At 59.2% G+C, this 17,035-nt stretch overlaps 1 protein-coding gene across 1 annotated transcript in view; it reads right to left on the bottom strand.

Moving 5' to 3' along the window:
- Sbno2 (strawberry notch homolog 2 (Drosophila)) overlaps positions 1-17,035 on the bottom strand; it is a gene marked incomplete at its 3' end in the record, with an annotated part of 61,627 nt that overhangs the window by 7,599 nt on the left and 36,993 nt on the right. Inside the window, 22 exon segments of the mRNA XM_013505095.1 lie at positions 614-757; positions 839-913; positions 1,525-1,633; positions 1,711-1,782; positions 1,858-1,970; positions 2,047-2,182; positions 2,451-2,582; positions 2,869-3,023; positions 3,232-3,423; positions 4,318-4,400; positions 5,166-5,263; positions 5,918-6,094; positions 6,968-7,121; positions 7,279-7,384; positions 7,842-7,959; positions 10,266-10,409; positions 10,498-10,588; positions 10,664-10,797; positions 10,883-11,037; positions 11,292-11,391; positions 11,572-11,655; positions 14,265-14,423. Coding sequence (XP_013360549.1) covers positions 614-757; positions 839-913; positions 1,525-1,633; positions 1,711-1,782; positions 1,858-1,970; positions 2,047-2,182; positions 2,451-2,582; positions 2,869-3,023; positions 3,232-3,423; positions 4,318-4,400; positions 5,166-5,263; positions 5,918-6,094; positions 6,968-7,121; positions 7,279-7,384; positions 7,842-7,959; positions 10,266-10,409; positions 10,498-10,588; positions 10,664-10,797; positions 10,883-11,037; positions 11,292-11,391; positions 11,572-11,655; positions 14,265-14,423 — 2,731 coding nt within the window.

Below are 17,035 nucleotides of genomic sequence, written 5' to 3'. Positions count from 1 at the left end.
ATTGAACCCAGGGCCTTCCCATTGAGCTACATCCCCAGCCCATTTTTAATTTTTTTGTCTTTTTGAGACATGGTCTCGCTATGCAGTTCAGGCTGACTTTGAGCTCACTTTGTAGCCCAGGCTGGCCTCAAACTCGCAACAATCCTCCTGCTTCAGCCTCCCCAGTGCTGGGATTACAGGCGTGTGCCACCGTACCTGGCTATTTTTTATTTTGAAACAGGATCCTGGTAAATCACTAAGTTGCTTTGAGGCAGGGCAAAGAAGTTGCAACCCCAGAGTGCTGAGGTTTCACGTACACCCAGTGCACCCAGCTTGTCAGTGTTTTTTTTTTTTTTTGTACTAGGAATCGGACTTTGGACTTTGTCCTTGCCAGACAGGCGCCTGTGCCGTGGAGCTACATCCCATGCCAGTGAAGTTTTATCGGCCCCTCCATCTGTACTTGTCAGCAGCTGTCTACGCGGTACCACCAGAGACCATCTGTCCAGGCAAGGCTGAAACCTCATCAGAAAGGCTTCAGGCCTTGGCGTGAGGAAGATTTCACCAAGGCCAGGGTGTGTGCCTGGGTCACTGGGTAGCTTGGGATGAACCTCGACCCGGCGTGCCCGCGGCTCACCCAGGATGCCCATGTCGTATCTGCCCTCCTTCTTGTCCATCTCGATGAGGTGATCAAAGGTGTCTGAGAAGTACTGGAACAGCGCGTTCTGCTTGTGGACCTCCAGCCCCAGGATGCGGTTCAGGAACTTGGTGATGGAGCAGTCTGGGGGCGGCAGGGACCCTGTCTCAGGCCATGGCAGGCGGCCCGCTGGCCTCCGCCCGTGCCTGGATCCGTGGGACTCACCCTTCTCCACGTCCAGCCCGCCAGACCGTGACTCCCGCCCACCGATGCCGACCGAGAGCAGGCCCTGCTTCATGTCTGTGAAGAAGGGGCCACTCCTGAGCCCCCGAGCCCCCAGGCCCACCAGAGGCCCTTCCCTCCCCGCCCATCTGCCCTGGCTCTATCTGGCACCAGGGACATCCTTGTGGGAGGGCCCTGATACTGGGCTCTGGGGCCAGGTTTCTGGAAAGGGGTGAGGTGTTTTATTCTGACTTCCAGGAGTAAGACTAGAGTTCTTGGGAATAAGCCCAGACCCCACATGCCTCAGCCAGGAACCCTCCCCAGGGGACCACTGGAGGCCCCCACGCTCAGCTCCCTTTCTGGCCCAACCACAGCCCCACTGTGTACGGGTAGGTGGGAGGTTTGCTTTTCTTTAGTACTGGGGACTGAATGCAGGGCCTTCACATGGAGCCACACCCCCAGCCCTCTTGTTTTTCACTGAGTCTGGGTCTCCCAAAAGTCACTCATTTGCCTAAACTGGGCTTGAACTTCTCCACCCTCCTGCCTCAGCCTCCCAGAAAGCTGGGATTAGATATATACCATCACACCCGGCTATGGAGGAGTCTTTCAACAGGACCCCAATTTACAAACTCAGGTGCCCCGAACTCTAATCTGCTTCTCTGCTGTGCCCCCACGTGCCCCCAGCTCACCCCGGAAGAAGGCGGCATCCCCTCCAGGGTAGCCCCGGGGCAGCGGCACCTTGTTTTCTGTCTGGCTCAGGATGGTGTTGAGGACGCAGCTGAGGGCCCGGGTGCCGTACTGCAGGGCAGGGAGAGTGAGCGGGGGCCCTGCCAGGTGGCAACCTTACACCCCCTGCCCTGACCTCCCCCAGGCACCTTGTTCTCGAAGTTGTATTTGCTGAGGTCCCGGGACTCAGTGGCGCGGCGGTCCCCGTGTGTCAGGGCACCCTGGAAGTGGGGAGGCTGTTGGTGTGCTGCCCAGCCCCGTCCCACAATGGGGGGCCCTCCTGGCCCCCAGCTCACCAGGCTCTCCAGCCGCTTGGCAACAATGGAGGCAAAGCGCCGCTCTCCGGCCAGCTCGGAGATGAGGAAGATGTACTCGGGTGCGGACACCTGGTTGGAGCGGTGTGTGCGTCCTGCGGGGAGAGGGGGCTCAGGACGGCCCAGAGCTGGGAGGCCAGGCAGGTGAGGTGGTGAAACAGTGGTGCTTACCGAACTGCTGGATGGCACGGTCGGCGCTCCAGGGCAGCTCGAGTGTCATGTGCACACGGCGGCGCTGGTTCTGCACGCGACGGTCGGCTTGCAGGGAGACACCCGAGCTGGAGGCCTCAGAGATGATGGCCACGAGCTGCAGGTGGGTGGGCAGGTGTGGTCAGTGGGCGGGGGAGTGGACCCTGCACAGCCAGGCTGCTCCTCCTCACCCTGGCCCGCCTGGTGCTGGGTCCCCAGCCGATATCACAGGTACAAAAGTCACGGGAAGAAGTCAGGCAACCCTGGGCGTCACCTTCTGCTCAGGCACAGGCGCACACACACATGCGCCCATGTCACACACACTTGCAGAGTGTGCTGGGGCCTCCCAGACCCCCAGAGCCTCCGCAACGCATGCTGGGCCCCACCTTCTCGCCGCTCATGAACCGCTGCTTCTCCCTGAGGTTCACGTGGTCAATGGACAGGCCCTGCTCTGCCCGCGACTCGAAGGTCACCGTCCCATCAGGCCTGGACACGACACGGCCTTTCCTGCCCGTCATCTGTGGCAAGAGTCAGATGTCAGCAGGGTGGGAGCCCGAGAGCTGGGCCACATGGGAGGGGGGTGGGATGGGAGGTCAGGGTCTGAGTCCTGCCTCAGGGGAACTTGTATGGGTGAGACCTTGCTTGGGCAGGCTGGGCTGGGAGTCTGGGGGCTCTGGAGGCTGAGGCAGGAAAGTATCCTAAGCCTCCACATCTCTGTTATTAGCTCTTGTCACTCTAGGGCGGGTAGCAGGGGCAGAGGTGACCAGCAGGGGCCGCGAGAGCCAGCAGGTGACCCGTGCTTACCTCCGCTACATGCTCAGGACCCCCGAGCTGGTCAATGAGCTGGTCCAGGGTGTTGACAGGCAGCTCGCGGCCCAGCGCCCGCACCTTGGCCAGCAAGTCCTGCTTCAGCCGCTCCACACGCTCCAAAACAGCCGGGCCATGTAGGCACAGGGGGCCTAGGACGGGGCAGGTAAAAGGTCAGGACTACTGTTCCTCCGTGCTTTCCCTGAGACCATGGGGACTTGAGTTCTGAACCTGCGTCTGCCTCTGATCAGTGGTGTGGCCCTGACATCACCTCTCTGAGCCTCACTTTCCCCAGCTGTAAAGTGGGCATAGCTGAGGACACAGGGTTCCGGTGCCGCCTGATTCCGGTGGGGCGCTCACCCCGGTCATCCATAGGATGCCCGCCAGCCTCCACAATGACCACATCGTCGTCCACCAGGGACTCGGGGGAGGAGTTGAAGTCGCTGTCCAGGCCAGCGTCTGATTCAGTGCTGCTGTCGTCGCTGATGCGGATCACGCCTGTCCCCTCAAATGCCAGCCTGGGTGCCTTGGTCCCACGGCCTCGCAGCCGCCCTGCAAAAATAAGAGTAGCCAGGGTCACCAGGGCAGGGACCACAGCCAGCGGCAGGCAAGAGGGGTGGAGAGCAGAGGCAGCTTTGAAGGGACAGCGAGAGGCCTGCAGGTGCCAAGCTGGGAACGGCTCAGCCCCCTACCTGGGGAGGGGCTCCTAGGGAGACCTGTCCCCACGCCAGGACTGCCAGGCTCCTCCCACACCTTCTCCCTACTGGAGCTGCATCCCCAACCCTTTTGTTTTCATTTTGAGACAATGTTTTGCTAAGTCACTAAACTGCCTGGGCTGAGCTTGAATTTGTGATCATCCCGCCTCAGCCTCCCAGAGTGCTGTGATTGCAGGTGTTGTGTGCCATTGCACCTGACTTCCCCAGAGTCCTGTGTCCATCAGCTGTGAATAGCTATGGCTTCAGGCAGCTTTTGGCCACTTTCTTGGCTTTCTTCTTGGAAAGGCTGTGCCCTAAAGGCCTGGCTGGGGGGGGCAGAAGGCTTGGCTCTGTGTGGCCCCAGGTCAGCTCTTCAGCCCATGAGCCTGCTTATTGTGTCAGTCCAGCCTTGGGGACACCCTCTGGGAGACCCCAGCCCCATCCACACAAAATGAGTTCGGGGCCCACTTTCATCTAAGGAGCGCTGGCCTGTGTGGGGGTGAAGGCCCCTTGCCTGCCTGCCCGGAGGAAGCTGGAGGCTGTGGGTGTGGCTAATGCTGGGACCAGCCGCTTGTCCTTGTGCCCGCTGGGGCAGTCCTGGAGGCCGGGCAGCAGCAGCCTGCCTGGCTGGCATGGAGTAGGCTGAGTCAGGCTGAATCCTTATGGGGTGGGGAATGAGGGTGCAAGGGGCAGCCTGGGGTGCTGTGAAGAAAGCAGAGGGAGCAGCAGGCAGGCGGTGGCAGAGACTTACGCCTCCTCTTACTGCCGGCTCCTCTGTCCCGCTTCCTTTTGGTGGAAGGAAAGTGCTTCTGGATTAGCGACAGGAAGACGCCTCTGGAAGGAGAAGACAGCTTGTGCCCCTGCAGCTGCCCTCAGCTCTCCAGGGCCAGATTGGGCCCAGGGACCCATGGGAGGGGCCTCGGCCACAGGGAGTACAGCTATTTATCCTTGTGGTACTGAGGCTGGAACCCAGGGCCTTTATCCTAAGCTCCATCCCTGGTCTTTTTTTATTTTTTTGAGACAGGGTCTGGCTAAGTCACTAAATTGCTCAGGCTGGGCTCTGATTTGTCATCCTCCTGCCTCAGCCTCCCAGGGTCCTATGATGACAGACATGGGCCACCATGTCTGGCTGGAACAAAGGGGACTGAGACAGGGCCTGGCTGGGGGCTGCCTCCAAGTTCTATATTCTGCCGGCCTTGTGCCCAGCTCTGCCCACACAACTGATGGGCTCCCAGGAATGAGGGCAGCCAGATATGCAGGCCCCCAGGGCTAAGGACGGGGCGTGTAGGGGTGGCCTGGCCCTGAGGGTGCTGGGACCCTCCCTGGAGCTGAGTGAGCCTCGGAAGGGAGTCAGGAGTTGTGGCAGGTCACAATGGCCAGTCCTGAAAAGCCACAGGTGCCTATGGACGCGGTGCTGCCCCACACGGAGTCAGACTCCCCGCAGCCTACTTCTGAGACCGGGGGCACCCAACGTGTCCCGCCTGCACCGCCAGAGCTAGTCACCGCTCACGGCCTCTAGGTCTGCCTTGGCTGCGGGGCTGTGCAGAGCGGGTGGCCCCCACCCTGCGCCCTTCACCCATCCACTGCACAGTCACTCACTCAGCAGCCGAGACGAAGCAGTCGAGGCGCCCCTCGTTCTCGTCCAGCACCTCCCGTGTGCGCGCCTCGCCCGTGGACTGCAGCCCAATGACCACGCACTGTGGAGACGGGTGGTGCAGAGCTGCCTCCAGTGTCCGCATTTCCCGTCCACACTCCATGCTGTGAGCTCACCATCTCCTCAGGTAGGGGACGCGGCCCACTGACGGCTACTTCCTGCTCCTGCCATGGCCTCACTGTCCCTCCCCGTGGAGACCCCGGCTGGCCTGTCTGCCCTGCCCACCACGCTCAGCCCGCGTGAGGCTGTGGAATGGACGTGAGGGTCCCCACTGTGACTGAACCCTGAGGTGTCAATTTCACTGGATTAAGAAGCACCTAGCGGGTCAGTAAAGCAGGCTCTTGGGTATATCCTGGTGGGCCACAGAGGTGAGACCTTGGGTCTTTGTCTGCTTCCCCACTTTTCTGTTTTGTTTTGGTTTTATGAAAGTCTCCCTATGTATCCCAGCCTGGCCTTGAACTCCCAAGTGATCATCTTGCCTCAGCCTCCCAAATGCTGGGCATACAGGCGTGCGCCACCACAGCCAGCGCGGCTCCCTGCCCTCTTCTGTGGCTCTGACCCTCCTGTGCTTCCTGGCCACCTGGAAGTGAGCAGCTCTGCTCTGCCATGCTCTTCCACCCCGATGCCCCGCCCTCGGAGCCTGGAGCACACACTAAACTCCCCTGAGCCTGGAGGGTAGGGATGTGGCCCTGCTCACCTTGTCGCTGGCCAGCTCCTTGCGGGCCAGCTCCACCAGCCGGTGCACCTTGGCGGCAACACACAGGTACTTGAAGAAGCGCTGGTGGGCTGACCAGAACTGGCCCCACAGGGACTTGCGTGACTCCAGGCCAATCCAGTCGGCCGCCTGCTGGAACACGCCCAGGGCCTCGGCCCACTGCAGGAACGAGATGTGATTGAGCCCGGGCCCGGGGGAAGGGGATCTGGGCAGCCAGGCTGTGGGGCAGGAAGAGGTTTCTCAAAGAGCCCAGCAGCAGCAACAAGAATCACAGTGTGGCTGGGTTGGCTTGGGGCACATGTGATGCTCTGGGTTCCATCCTGGGCACTGAACAAATGAGTAAGTAGGAGCCAGTATAAACATGGCCTGCAGGGGCTGGGGATTTAGCTCAGTGGCACCGCGCCTGCCTGGCAAGCACAAGGTCATGAGTTCGATTCCCGGTACCAGAAAAAACCAAAACCAAAAAAAAAGAAAAAAAAAAAACATGGCCTGCAGTGACACTGACACTGAGTACAGCCTCCAGCTCAGGGCCAGGACGTGGGGAGAGTTGCTCGTGAGGCCTGGGAAGGGGGGCAAGGATTTAGGCTGATGCCATGGTGTCAGTCACATGAGAACCTGGGCAGTGGGGGTACAGACTGGAATCCTGCCTGAGACCATGCCAGGACAGTGTGGTTTCTAACTTTTTATTTTTCTGTGATGCTGGGGACTGAACCCAGGGCCTTCACACTGAGCTACACCCTCAGCCCTTTTTATTTTTTGTGTTGAGAAAGGGTGTCACTAAGTCATTCAGTAGTATGGGTTGCGCTTGAACTTGAGATCCTCCTGCCTCAGCCTCTCAAGCGCTGAGATGACAGGTGTGCACCATCATGCCTGACTCTTAACAGTACTTTGACAAACATCTGTGGCATCTTTAGGGCAAAACCCTTGAAGACAACAAGTGTGGTTGCGAGTGACACAGAGGCCTAGGGAACTCCACTGGGGTTCCTGGGGCAGACCTCTTCACCTGTGCCCACAGAGAGGGCCCCAGCTCACCAGCAGTGCTGCCTGGTTGTAAACACGCTCAAAGTCTGGGGGCAGCGGGATCTCCTCGATACGGAAGGTGACTCCGGAGAAGCTGAGCTGGCGTGCAATGTACATGCCGCTGACCTTCATGTCCATGGCCACAATCTCCATGGCGCCCACACCCCTGCAAACGGGTACGGCCTCCTGAGTGCTGGGTTGTCAGCCCCTGGGAACGGGACCCCAGTGTGGGAGACAGGAATGCAGAGCGCAGACAGCACGGGGTTGTGGCCACACGGGAATGTGCTGCTTCAGTGACTCCTGCTGGGTGGGGAAGCGCTCACCTCTTCTCGATGGCGTGTAGAAACTCCTCGAATGTCCGGAAGGGTGTGCCCTCGCCCCAGATGCCCAGGCGGCTCATGTAGATCATGTTCCGAGGCTCAGAGGCACCTGGGCAGCAGGGGTGGAGAGACGCTGTCAGCTCTTCCTGACTCGGCCAGGAGGTGACGGTTGTATGGGGTGCAGAGAATTTAGGTGCAACCTCAGGACTGTGAAGGGGTACGCAAGATGGACAAGCCTGAAGCTCTGGGCAACGTGGCAGGCCGGGGAGCACCTGCCAAGGTTGGCCAAAGCCAGCCGGCAGAGGGCACAACCCTGATGGGGTCTGAACGACTCACTCTGTCTTTGCCCAGGTCCTGAGAAGCAGCAGGCTGCAGACAGCAAAACTGCACATAGCTCATAGGACGCACCTGCTCCAGGCTGTGCCCAGGAAGACATCAGTAATGGATGCTACATATGTGACCCAGGCTACGCCATGGCCATCGGGTAGGCATCACTAATGGATGCTGCACTTGCGGTCCAGCCACCTGCTGCCCTCAGACCAGCTGGGGCCCCTATAAATCCCCACCTGTGGCACTGGCGTAGACCACCCTGGCCAGGGGCAGCTTGTTCTGCAGGTCCAGCACAGCCTTGCCCATCTTGGTCGAGCTGGCATTCTTGGCTTTGTGGCACTCATCAAACACGATCTGGGGTGGGCCAGTTAAGGAACGTTCCAGAAGAAGGGTACTGTTGGTCACTGGAAACTGAAGGTCACGCCTGGGGGAATGTGCCAACTGGGGAGCGACCCATCTCCTACCTGTGACAGGGTCTAGTGCCTTCAGGCAGCATTAAAAACAGCCTTGGGTCTGGGGATGTGGCTCAGTGGTGAGCATCTGCCTGCTATGTCCCAGGTTGGGGTTCATCCCTCGCGCTGCCCAAATACAAAACACAAAAATAGCCTAGATGTGGAACACTCACGCAGAGGAGCACGAATGAGGGGTCCCCACAGCATGGGGGCTGCAGCGAGCTCCACACCCCTACTGCAAGAGTATCAGTTTGTCACAGGATGTCAGCATCGGGGTAGTGGGTAGTGCATGCTCAGCACCTTGATTTCACTTCCTGAAACTACATGGAGACCTACATAATTCCTTTAAAAAACACCAAGGGAAAGAACTGAAGATGTTAATATTTTAAGAAGCGCCTGTGATCCCCTCATTCTCAAAGGCTCAGGCAGGAGGATCACACATTTGAGCCTGGCCTGAGCAACTTAGCTGACTTATAAAGACCCAATCTCAAAATAGAAAATAAAAATAACAAAGGTTGGGGATGTATCTCAGTGACAAGGTCCTGAGTTCAACTGCCACTATGGGGGTGGGGGAAGACAAGGCACAGAGAAGTATATGCGCATCAAAGGCTGAGAAAAACGGCAAAAATAGTTAAAGACTTGAACGGGCTGCCAAGCACACAGGGTCCTGAGTGTAAAGCTGGTATTTTCTCTAAGACTATCACGCCGAGGTGCCATCTGGAGACTGGGATTAGAGGCCTGCAGCACTGCACCTGGGTTAGACCTGCGCTGGAAGGCTCCACGTGCCTTCCTGGGGAGTGACACGCAGAGGCAGCACCCTTCCTCTTATCTGTCCTTTCCCAGGGCTCAGGAACAGCACCCACCTTGGCCCAGTCACGCACTCCTGGGGATGGGGGAGGGGGCAGTGAGGGTATTTACAACGTGGGGCCACCACACAAGTCAAGTCGTGACGCAGTGACAGGGCAGAACCCGAGCCGGGGCCAGACAGCCTGGCGCACCAGGATGGGGCCGGGAACAGCATGTGAGCAAGCACAGGCGCTCGACTGGCCCAGAGCACCCGCCGCCCGCCGCACGGTTGACCCATGTGCCTACGCGTACCTGCATGCAGGCAGGCTGCACGCTGAGGGGCAGGGGGGCGAGACTAGGGGGCAAGGGCACTGTGGCAGGCAGACCTGTTACCCCTGCACCGGCAGTGGCGGGAAAGGTTAGCAGAGGGATTTGGTAACCCCAGCACGCTGGGCAGCTGAGGCAGTGGGATTGCAAGTTGTAGCCCAGAGTGGAGAACTTAAGGAGACTCTGTCTTCATATAAAAAATAAAAAGGACTGGGCATGTAGCTCAGTATGAAAGGCCTAGTACAAAGGCAAAAAACCCACAAAATTTTGTAGATAAGACAGGTTATTTAAAAGTTTTAAGGGGGCTGGGGATTTAGCTCAGCGGCAAAGCGCCTGCCTGGCAAGTGCAAAGTCTTGAGTTCGGTTCCCGGTACTGGAGAAAAACCAAAAAAAAAAAAAAAAGTTTTAAGAAAAAATAAAGAAGGGGCTGGGGATGTAGCTCAGCGGCACAGCACCTGCCTGGCAAATGCAAGGTCGTGAGTTCGATTCCCAGTACAGGAAAAAAACAAAACAAAACAAATTAAATAAAGAAAGAAAGAAGCGCTCTGATCTTTCTGCCATAGCGAAGCGACCCTGTGGGTCTGTGAGCCCAACACCCCCTAGCGTATGCCCTAGGCTGGGAAGCCAATGCTGTCCAGCCTCTGGTGGAGACTGCATGGGTCTCCTGGCACACACAGGGCCCCCAATGTGCACTCAGGTGGGGGACAAGCCACCTTCCTCCCTCTGGGGCACACTGCAGCCATTGCCTCCGCAAACGTCTTTGCAAACGCCATGGCTGAGTCTGTAGTTGCTGTCAGCCTTGCTAGAGGCAGACTAGGAGGGCCAGGGGACAAAGGGAACTTGGGTTGTGCTCCGCCCCGCCTCCCCTCCGAGAATCCAGAAGACCCAGGGCCTCACGAGGATCTTCAAAAGCTCTCAAAGGCTTCCCCTCTTTGTGTGCTGGGCTGCCCCAAGGCCTGGTCCCGCCCACACAATCCTGCCACACCCCAGCCCGGTCTCAAGCTTCTCATCTTTCCGCCATAACGAAGCGACCCGCCAAGCCACGCCCATGCCCACTCCCAGACCCTGCCCTGTCCGCCCAAGACTGGAGGATACGACGCCGTCAAAGGCCTCCCCGCACCACTGGAGGATCTGCCTCAGGCGCGTGCGGTGCTGTCCGCCCGCCTGGCTCTCCCCGATCAGGGCCGAGTAGGTAGCGAAGAGGACGCCCTCTGAGGTAGTGTTGTCGCCGTACTTGATCTGTGGACACAGGGCGGGCGTGGGGCCTCAGTTTCTCCGTGGGGAGAGAACTGGGCGTTACCCGGCTGGCACCCTCCCGCCCACTCACCTTGCTCAGCGCATGCACTGCGATGCTTGGGGCCTCGATGTCCCTTAGGTCGCGCTCCGCGTCGTACTTGAGGTCGTTGGAGACACTGAACCTGGTAGGGGCAGCGGGGTCAGGGGGGCCCTCACCACCCACCCAGCTCCGGATCCCCACCCTGCGCGCAGCTCACCACAGGGCCTTCTTCCTGCCGCGCACGTAGTTCTCCACGATGATGCCGGCCACCGTGCGGCCCTTGCCCACGCCAGCCCCGTCGCCGATAAGGAAGCCCGCGCGCTGACCACTGGGCAGCAGGACCTCGTGTTGCTGAGGCCAGAGGGGACAGTCAGGCCAGGGCTGCCGCTCCCCGGGCCTTGCGGGGACAGGGCATGGATGGGGTTGGGGCAGTCACCTGGCAGGCGTAGGTGATGGCTTCCAGCTGCAAGGCGGACAGGGCTGTGCTGTCCGACGTGGGCAGTGCGAGGGTGTAGGTGATGTCCGGTGGGGGGACGCTGGACAGAGTGCTGGTCTCTACCACGCGGTCTGGATGCTGCTTCCCGATTTTGGCTGCAGGGACAGAGTGCAAGGTCAGGGAGGGAGCGTGGGCAGGGTGGGCAGGGCAGGAAGGTCTCTAGGAAGGGACAGAGTGGACCTTCCCGCTGCTTTTCCTGTGTCTGCAGACCTCAGCTTTGCTGATGGAAGAACCAACCCCAGGGACCCGGGGACTCCATGCTCTCAATGGGTCTTGGATGGGGAGTTGTGGGGGGTGGTGTCATCTGAGTGAGGGGATCTGAGCATCCGCACCAGCCGGGACCACTCACACTTGGAGGGCACGTAGTCAGCGTAAGTCTCAGCGTGGCCCAGCTCCTCTGCCTCTTCCTCCTCCTCGTCCTCCACCTCGTCCTCAGGCTGGCTTTGGGACTGCAAGGCAGCCAAAATCCAGGCGTCAGTCCTGCCCTATGGTGTCCCTCACTGGGGCCTCCCTGGGCCTTTGGTTTCCTCATCTATAAAGTGGGGCACTCCCTGCTTCTGGGTACCCACCCCTCCTAAGCCACAGGGCACACAGGCTGGGGATGGGACCAAGCTGGGGACCAGGCTCACCTGGTAGCTGACAAGAAGGGAGGTGCTGGGCAGGGAGGTCACAGGGTCCTCAAGGCCTGGGAATGGTCCACTGGGCAGGAACAGCTGAGGGGAGGGCAGGACATCAGCCGAGGCGGGGAAGTGCTCCATAATAGTTACTGATTGATTGACTGATTGATTGCAGACAGGGTTTCAGTATATGGTTCAGGCTGGCCTTGAACTCATTACGTAGCCCAGGCTGGCCTCAAACTCAAAGTGATCCTCCTGCCTCAGCCTCCCGAGTGCTGGGATTACAGGCGTGCGCCACCATGCCTGGCCTTCCTTGATAATTCTGACAGATGGCAGTGCCCACCCTCAGGTCCAGCCTGAGCGACTATGGGCAGGACCTGGTGGCTAAGACTGGCCTTGTGCTGGGGCTGCAGAGACATAGGCAACCTGGGGAGGGAGCGGAGAGGGTGCAAGCCAGAGGGACCGGAGACTTGTGGGGCTGGCCTCAGAGCTGGGCCTCTAGCTGTGACCCTAGCCTGTGCTGACACCAGCCTCTCGGCTGTCTGGCCTACCACACGGCACCAGTTAATGTGCTGTCCAGTGGCTGAGGGGCATCCCTGAACTCCCCGTCACCTCACTAGTGTTCTCCACGGTGGCAGGTCCTCTGGGTGGACTGGCCAGAACGGCCTGTCACACTGACCAGAGTGACAGACTGTCCCAGACCCCCATGCATACTGGGGAGATGGGCCGCCCATCCATTTGGGTGAGGGATAGAGGGCAGGGTACACAGAGCTGGCTGTGGGCACTGATGACAGACAGGTTGGCAGGCAGGACGGGCCTGGGCTCTGGAAGGAGCCTGTGTGCCATTGGGGAATAGCGGGGGACAGGGTCCATCCTAGGGCCTGAGAATTGACCAGGCATCCAGAGCTTCTGGATGGGCAAGGACAGGACCTCCACCTGCCAACCCCTGAGCAGTGCGGTCATTAACGTGCAGACCTCGGTGCTGAGGCCAGCCAGGCCAGGATCCATAGTGAGGACACGGGTGTCCGGACCAGGGTCTGTGATTCAAAACATGCACATGCTTGAAACAAATCCTGGGCACAGTGCAGCTCACCTATAATCCCAGCCCTCTGAGAGGCTGAGACAGGAGGATAGAAAATTCAAGCCCAGCCTGGCTTGAGAGATTTAAAGAGACCCTGTCTCAAAAAAAAAGTGGGGGGAGGGTTGCGGTGCAGCTCAGTGCAAAGGCGCTGGGTTCAGTCCTTAGTAACAAACCAAAGCAAACCAGAGAGGGGAGGGTGGCTTCTAACCCCAGCATGCACTTGGAGCCCTATCCAGACTCGAGAGCTCTTCCCAGGAGCTGCCGGAGCTAGAGTGACAGGTACGGCTGAAGACCCCAGCATGTGCCGCGCGATGATGGGTCCCTGGGGGTTCTGTCAAAGTATGACGAACTCTGACTGCTGTTTTTATCAAGGTTAGGAACTTGGTAAAGCATTCTGAAAGAGGTTAGTACGGAAGCCAGGCCCAGGAAGGTTGTAAGTCCAAACTCAAAACTCTTGCTCTTTTTTTTTTTTAAATTAACAAAATCCAAACAGACGCGACAGTTCCTGGAAGGCTGAGTCACGTTCCGGCCAGGCCAGGCCAGGCAGCTTTGGGTGTTGGGTTTCAGATGCCCTCACACTGTCCAGGGCTGACTGGCTGGGCTGTGGGCGGGGCTGGCAGTGCCCCACTGGGACTGGATTCCAAGGCGGACTGGCCTGAGTGGCCCCCAAGAGGGTGCAGAGGTGAGCTCAGTCCCAGTGCTCCAGGTTACCCCCTCACGATGGAACCAACCCCAGCCTTCGTCTGTCACCTCTGCTATCCAGGGTGGTGGACATTGAGAGCCACCCCAGGTACATCCTTATCAGCATGGCGGACACTGCATGCCCTCAACCTGGGGCTCCCCAGATATAGTCCTTACACCCCAATTCTACAAGCTTCTCTGCACAGAGGGCCCTGGAGAGGGCTGGATGGGGTCCCTCTCTCCACACTGCGGAAATTAGATGCCTCAGCCAGGTGGGTGGGAAACACCGGGTCAGCCCTGTTTCAAAAAACCAGACTTCACTGCTGTGAGTTCCAGGCCAGTCCAGACTACATAGTGAGACCCTGTCTCCAATAAACAAAAAAACCCAAGCCAAAAAAAGGCGGGACAGACTGTTATCTGGGGTGGGCATCCTGGGCACTGCAGGGGCTGAGCAGGGTCTCTGGCCTCTACTAGTTCCACACCCGCAGCTCCGCCAACGCTACAGCACGCAGCTCTCCAGACGCTGCCCAGGGCACGGGAGCCAAACAGCCTGGCGTGAGAAGTTGTAAACAAAACTGATTTCCTTGGGGATGGGCGAGCTTGAGAGGGTCTCTCTGTAACACAGGCTGGCCTTGAACTCAAGGGGTCCTTCTACCTCAGCCTCCTGAGTGCTCGGATTGTAGGTGTGCCCACCGCACACGCCTGGCTCTAAAACAGATTTTGATTCTCTGCTAGGTGAACCGACTCCAGGAGAACAGGGCCGCACACCCGTCAGAGGGCGGGGCCGGGGCCAGGGCCAGGGCGGGGCCTTGAGGGCTCTGAGGGGGTGACCCCGTACCCCGGCTGCGCAGGACACACAGGCACAGATGTCTCTAAGCAGCTGTCGCAGTAACTGCTTTGTGGCCTGGGGAGGGTGGCTCCACTCGGGTGCCTGAACACTGACCTTGTCGTGGGTGGACGAAGCGGTGCTCACATCCCAGATTGTGGGCACCTGGCTGAGGCTGTCTGCTGGCAGAAAGTCAGGCGTGTCCACGATATCTGACAGGGAGTCCACCGATGAGGAGAAGATGGAGGTGTTGGAAAGGTCCTCGAAGTAGGAGTCCTGGAAGACAGGCTCTGGTGAGGTGGTGCGCAGACGTGCAGCATGGGGCACAGTGAGCAGCAGAGTCCATCCCCATGCTGGAATATTACTCAGCCAAGAAAAGGAATGAAGCTATGACACTCACCACAGTGTGAAGGGACCTTGAGGACACCATGCTCAGTGAGAGACGCCAGACAGTGGCGATACACAGTGTGGGCTCCATGGACAGGAAACGCCCAGGACAAGCAAATCCAGAGATAGGAAGTGGATTTGTGGGTGCTATGGCTGGGGATGGGATGGGGGTGATGGCTCATGGGGACCTCAAAAACAAGTGATGAAAGTGTTCACAAACTATTGGCTACACAGTCATGAATACACTCAAATCACTGAAATATGTGTTTGAAACAAATGAATTACATGGTATATGAATTACAGACATGTGTCACCAGGCCTGGTTTAAACCTAAGTTTTATTTTATTTTTTGTTTTTTTGAGACAGGGTCTCACTATGTAGTTCAGGCTGGCCTTGAACTCACTATGTAGTCTGGCTGGCCTCAAACACACAGTGATTTGTGTGCAGTAACTGAGAGAAAGTCAGCCTCCTGCCTCAGCCTCCTGAGTGCTGGGATTACACTTGTGTACCACCACACCCAACTAAACCTAGGTTTGTTGTTTGTTTTTTTTTTTAAGCCTAGGTTTTAAAAGATGGCACAGTTACGACTGGGGTGCGGTGAGGTGTCACTGTAGTCTTAACAGGACGAGTCCTTCATCTACATGGCCACCTGCCACCACCTGCACGTCACACAGCTACCCCCCAGAGACCTTTTAGCCCCTACGGGTCTGGAGTGTACGCGCCCTTCCCTGTTTTGCACACATGGACCGAGGCTGGGGCAAGGACCCGTGAGCCTGGACTGGGAGCAGTGCCATTCTCCTCTGTCTGCACCCCTGAGGCCCAGATGAGGGGCAGTGACCCTGACCCTGCACCCCAGAGCATCTCCTGGGCAGGGCTGGGGCCCCAGGGGGTTGGCTGAGTGGCACCCAGCACAGAGCAAACTGCCGCTGGGAGCCCCCAGAACCACCCCCCCTTACAAACCTGGGCAGGGAGTGGCCGGGGCCCTGAGGGGCTGAGGAGTGGACTCCTGACCCATCCGGGGTGGGTGGGACACCTTACGGAGTCCTTTCTAGGACCCAGGTGGCAGAGTGACAGATGGGCTCAGATGGGAGTGCTCTGGGCTCCTTAGCTGGGGACTGGTGTCCCTACACCGAGGTCCCTGGGGACAGGAGCCCTGGCCTCTCCTGCCCTGCAGAGCACCAATCCAGGGCTGGTCCCTGAGACCCAGGGTCCTACTCCTGGGTGGGTCTCAGCTACTGCACAGCTGCCCTGAGACTCCGAGCAGGCCAAGGGACAGCCAGCACTGGCCCACCTGGTCTCTGCAAGTGGTAAGGTGGGGATCAGGCTGTGATCTGCCCAGGGCCTCCTGGGAATGGCAGGACAGGCCTACCAGACCCACAAGTCCTAATCCCACAGGAACCATGGAATACAGGGGTGGCCACCCATGGAGGCTCCTGAGGACTGGGTCAGCCAGCCTGAAGCTCAGGTTTGATGGGTCAGTCTGGTGGGTGCTTGGGAAGCCAAGGGCAGGGCTGCATGTTCTCGGGCCCGGCATGGGCTTGTCATGTGGGAGGAGCAAGTTTTGACAGTCACAACCTCAGCCTAGCAGCGGGGCCTGTCCCCACCCTGCCCCTCAGCTCTGCCAGCCTGGACCTTCCCTGGGCCAGATCCCACCCTGAGGGCTCTGGCAGGAAAGTCCCTGGATAGAACAGGCCTGGTGGTGGAATGGAGAGCAGGCAAGGCGCCCCACACCCTCCTGCATGGCCCAGCCACTCAGCAGGCTGAGGGGCCCATCTCAGGGAAACTGAGCTTCTGAGGGGACACACGCCAGCCACATGGGGGTCTGGCCCCAGGTGGGGGTGGCCCATTACGCCGAAGCCCCTCTTGGACATAGGGAGGGTAGCCCCGCCTCCAGGGGCCCCTCCCTGAACCGATGGTGGCAGAAGCGTGTCCCAGACTCAGCCCTGAGACCTGCCGCTAAGGAGCGCACAGCAGAGGCCCCCCAGGGGGCCCCAGTAAGAGCACGGTTCGGGAAGGGGTCGCCCCTCACAGTGAAGACCCTGCCTGCTCTGCACCAAGCACTGAGGCCAGCAGCGCTGGTGCCAGGTCCTGTGGGGGGTCACAGACCTTGACGGACCCAAGCAGAGGGACCACGACCTCTGCCATCCTCCTCCCGAAGCCTGAGGGACACCATGGACAGCCCCCATGGAGGGGTGTCCAGGCCCCACCCAGCGCTCTCCACAGTGTCAGGGCGGCAGAAATGGAAACTTTCAAGAAATTAGTCTCTGCCCAGGGGAGATGTGACAAGTGACAAGAAGGGAGCAGGGGCGTCAGGGGACTCAGAGGAGAGCATAAAAGGAGCCTCGGCCTCAGAGGCTGCGATGCAGCGGCGCTGGCTCCCGGTGTGAGGTGCTCCCTGAGAACACTGCTCCCTGGAGCAGCTTCTCCGTGCGCCGGCAACTGTTCCGGGGATCAGGTAGAGACCTGCAGAACTAAGCTCTGAACCCGGGGCCTTCGCCCTG

Source organism: Chinchilla lanigera, unplaced genomic scaffold (genome assembly GCF_000276665.1).
Source record: "Chinchilla lanigera isolate Chin_1 unplaced genomic scaffold, ChiLan1.0 scaffold00094, whole genome shotgun sequence".
Classification (NCBI taxonomy): Eukaryota; Metazoa; Chordata; class Mammalia; order Rodentia; family Chinchillidae; genus Chinchilla; species Chinchilla lanigera.
Note: the sequence above shows the minus strand (reverse complement) of the source record. Positions and strands in the feature narration are given on the sequence as shown.